The following is a 4,011-nucleotide window of genomic DNA, read 5'->3' as shown; positions in this document are numbered from 1 at the left end:
AAGCCAGTACATGAGACAGCAGACAGATGGCGGGATTACCGGGCATGAAAGGAAAGAAAAGTATAACGTTCATCGACGCGGACCTTCGAGCCATCGACTCCCCGCATGAGGACGCGTTGGTGATCACGGTGGCTATGGAAAATTACATAGTAAAGAGGGTGTTGGTGGACTGCGGCAGTGTTGTAGATTTACTGTTTAGAGGGGCAATGGAAGAAATGAAGATAGAAAGGAAGCAGTTATGACCCTCACCAACAAATTTGTATAGGTTCAACGGAAGCATGACGGAACCCCTGGGGGAGCTTCTGCTCCCAGTGACCACGGGACCCGTTACAGTGTTTTCAAGATTTAAGGTGGTGAATGTCGACTCGCAGTACAACGTCATCCTGGGGAGGAGGTGGATTCACGAGATGAAAGCAGTTCCCTTACCCCTACTGGGGTACACGAGGTCCGCGGGGATCAGGTGTCGGCAAAAAACAGCCACCAGAGTACAGTGAAGAGATTGATCCACGGATCAGAGGAAGAGACCTCACGTTCCAGGAAGAGGCAGGCATAGCAATTACAGTGCCCCGTCGGGGAGGGGTCGGCGGAGTTAACGGAAGGACCGAAGACCTTGGACGAGATAGAGATAGTGAATTTGGGGGAGGACGGTGAGGAGAAGTTCACATCAGTGGGGTCCAGTCTGTCTGAGGAATGGAAGAGCAAGTTAATACGGTTCTTGTCTGCCAACAAAGATGTGTTTGCATGGATGATTGAGGAAGTCACCGGATTAGACCCAGAATTCGCATGTCATAGGTTACATATAAGGGAAGATGCGAAGCCAGTAAGACAGAAGATGCGAGGAATCAGACCGAGGTACGCCGAAGGAATTCGCGAGGAGGTCGCGAGGTTGAAAGGGGCAGGTATAATACGAGAGGTGTCGTTTACCGACTGGTTGTCAAATGTGGTAGCGGTACCTAAGAAGAATGGCAAGGTGCGGATGTGCGTCGACTTCACTGACGTGAATTCAGAATGTCCCAAAGACAGCTACCCCATGTCGAGAGTAGACGAGCTAGTGGATAGAACTGCGGGGTTTAAAGTATTTTCTTTCATGGACGCGTCAATGGGATATAACCAGGTGGCCATGTATGGGCCAGATCAGGAGAAGACAGCCTTCGTAGTGGAAGGTGGGATGTATTGCTACACAAGAATGTCGTTTGGATTGAAGAACGCAGGGGCCACATTTCAGCGGCTAGGGGAGAAAATGTTCGAAAGCAAGATCCGAAAGGGGATTGAGATTTACATAGACGACATGGTGGAGAAGAGCATGTCAGAGGAAGAGCATCTAGAGGGTTTGAAAGAGACGTTTAAAATACTGCGGTTGTACAATTTAAAGCTTAATCTAGAGAAATGTACGTTCGGCGTTACTACAGGGAAGTTCCTGGGGTACATAGTTACTCACCGGGGAATAGAAGCCAACCCCGAGCAGATAAGAGCCCTAGTAGAGATGCCGTCGCCTCAGGATGTCAAGGAGGTGCAGAGACTTGCAGGAAGGGTAGCGGCTTTGAATAGGTTCATCTCAAAGTCATCAGATAAGTGTAGGCCGTTGTATCGGTTGTTGAGAAACACTTGGAATTTCAAATGGACCACGGAGTGCGAGGAGGCGTTCCAAGAGTTAAAGAGTTATTTAGGTAAGGCTCCTATGCTGTCGTGACCGGAACAGGGAGAGAAATTGTACTTATATTTGGGGGTCACGGAGTATGCCATTATCTCGGTACTAGTCAGGATTGTGGGTAAATTAGAAAAGTCGGTGTACTTCCAAAGTAAAACGCTGCTGGAAGCCGAGACCCGATATAGTAGAATAGAGAAATATGCCTTGGCGTTGGTGTTCTCGGCCCTGAAGTTGAAACCATACTTTGAGGCGCACTCCGTAGTGGTGGTGACAAATTTGCCTTTAAAGCAAGCATTGAAAGCGAGAGAAGTCGGGGGAGGATCTTTGAAATGGGCGAATGTTGAGTTCTTACGACGATCTGATGCTCGATTAGAACGATGGAAAAGGCACAGCGGTGGCGGAATTCTTAGCGAGTTCCCAAAGAGGAGGACCCCAGGGGAGAAGAGATGGTCATGGAGCCGGAAAGGGTCATGGAACAGGACTGGTTGGACCCCTAGGATTGAAGGAATGGATGGAGAGTCTTCGCTGATGGGTCACCACGCATTAACTTGTAGTGGGATAGAGTGGTATTGGTCACGCCGGAAAAACAACGAGAATGGAATTAACCTGAAGTTAGGGTTCCACGGCATCAAATAACGGCGAGTATGAGGCGATAATAGCGGGCATGAGGATGGCGGAGGATGTGGGGGTGAAAGAATTGACAGTGTATTCTGACTCAAATTTGGTAGTGTGCCAAGCAAATGGGGGGTTTGTAGCGTGGTGCCCACGCATGGTAAAATATTTGAAGGTGTTGCAAAAGAGGGCCGCCGGGTTTGCGAAGGTTAAGTTCATACACTTGGGCCGCGGCGAGAACAGACATGCCGACGCCCTAGCATACGTGGCGGCCGCAATCCCTGAATCTAAAGAGAGAGATAAAGGTAAAGCGATTGGAGAAACCTAGTATAGAGGAGGGGGAGGAAAGAATGGCGGAGGTATGTCAGGCAGAGGAGGAAGAGGGGGGTTGGATTAAACCCATCAAGAGTTTTTTGTCGGGGAACATGGTGAAAGATAAAGGGGAGAAAAAGAGACTGGAGCAGACGTCTCGGAGATACGTGCTCATAGAGGGGGAGCTATATCGAAGGAATTTCAGTGGGCCTTTGCTAAAGTGTCTCGGGCCGAAGTTAGCCCTAGAAGTGCTGGCGGAGTTGCATGGGGGAGATTGCGGAAGTCACTCAGCGGGCAGAACAACAGCGCACAGATTGATAACACAGGGCTACTTTTTGCCACAAATGAAAAGAGATGCCGTGGACTACGCTAAATGATGTGAGAAGTGCCAGAAGTTCGCTCAGATGATCTTTGCGCCAGCGGAACCACTACATAGTATGTCAAGTCCGTGGCCTTTTGCGATGTGGGCAATGGATATAGTGGGTCCGCTGCCCATGGCTACCGGCAAAAGGAGATTCATGTTGGCGGCCACAGATTATTTCACCAAATGGATCGAGGCAGTGGCCCTGCGAGGTCAAGGAAACTCATGTGATCAAGTTCTTGTGGGAGAATATCATCACGTAGATTTGGGTTGCCATACATTATCATAGCGGACAATGGAACCCGATTCACGGGTCCAAGGTGAAGGCGTTCTTGCAAGCATACAAAGGTGAATCAGGGGTTCTCGGCCCCATACAATCCAGAAGGCAACGGGCAGGCAGAGTCTTCTAACAAGGCCATTATGAACAATCTCAAAAGGAAGCTAGAGGATAAGAAAGGAGTATGGGTAGATGAACTGAGTCATGTTCTTTGGGCATACAGGACCACGCCTCGAACGTCAACCAGGGAAACTCCATTATCTTTAGCTTATGGGGTCGAGGCCGTGATTCCCACGGAAATGGTAGCAGCCACGACGAGGATAAGAGCGGTGGAGACAGGGCTGAACGAGGGCATACTAGCAGCGGATATGACTTTAGCAGAAGAGAGAAGAGATGCGGCGCGAATCAGACTAGAGGAATATCACCGCAGCCTTCAGAGACGTTATAACAAGAGAGTCAAGCCGCGGCAGTTTCAGAGAGTAGGGGGATGCCGTATTACAACGAAAGTGGCGCGACAAACGGCTACTAAGAGAGAATGACGCACAGTGGTTGACGTAGGAGGAGCTGGTACTTACAAGTTAAGAACAGCGGAAGAAAAAGTGCTAGAAAAGCCATGGAATGTGAGAATGTTAAAAAAGTTTTATGTTTGAATGTAATGAAAGTCCAGAACGATACACTGGAGCTGTTTGTAAATATATAATACAATGGCACTTTTGAGGAGTAAATTTCGCCATCCTGCATAAAATGTAACAATCAGGCTAAACACGGTTTGAGGGCAAGAGACGCCCAAGGACGAGAGGT

General features: G+C 49.0%; 1 protein-coding gene across 1 annotated transcript; it reads left to right on the top strand.

Annotated features, from left to right (window-relative positions):
- The first annotated feature begins 2,610 nt into the window (after nucleotides 1-2,610).
- LOC147483089 (uncharacterized) lies at nucleotides 2,611-2,949 on the top strand. The gene has a single exon (XM_086579483.1). It carries the CDS (start codon nucleotides 2,611-2,613, stop codon nucleotides 2,947-2,949), a length of 339 nt encoding a protein of 112 aa, XP_086435609.1.
- The last annotated feature ends 1,062 nt before the right edge of the window (nucleotides 2,950-4,011 follow it).

The sequence above is a fragment of the Coptis chinensis genome, chromosome 8 (assembly GCF_015680905.1).
Source record: "Coptis chinensis isolate HL-2020 chromosome 8, ASM1568090v1, whole genome shotgun sequence".
NCBI classification, from domain to species: Eukaryota; Viridiplantae; Streptophyta; class Magnoliopsida; order Ranunculales; family Ranunculaceae; genus Coptis; species Coptis chinensis.
This window is presented reverse-complemented; position numbering and strand designations above follow the sequence as displayed.

Bases quoted from the DNA above. Each gene is read 5' to 3' on its own strand.
- LOC147483089 (XM_086579483.1), top strand. From the start codon at position 2,611: ATGGCGGAGGTATGTCAGGCAGAGGAGGAAGAGGGGGGTTGGATTAAA.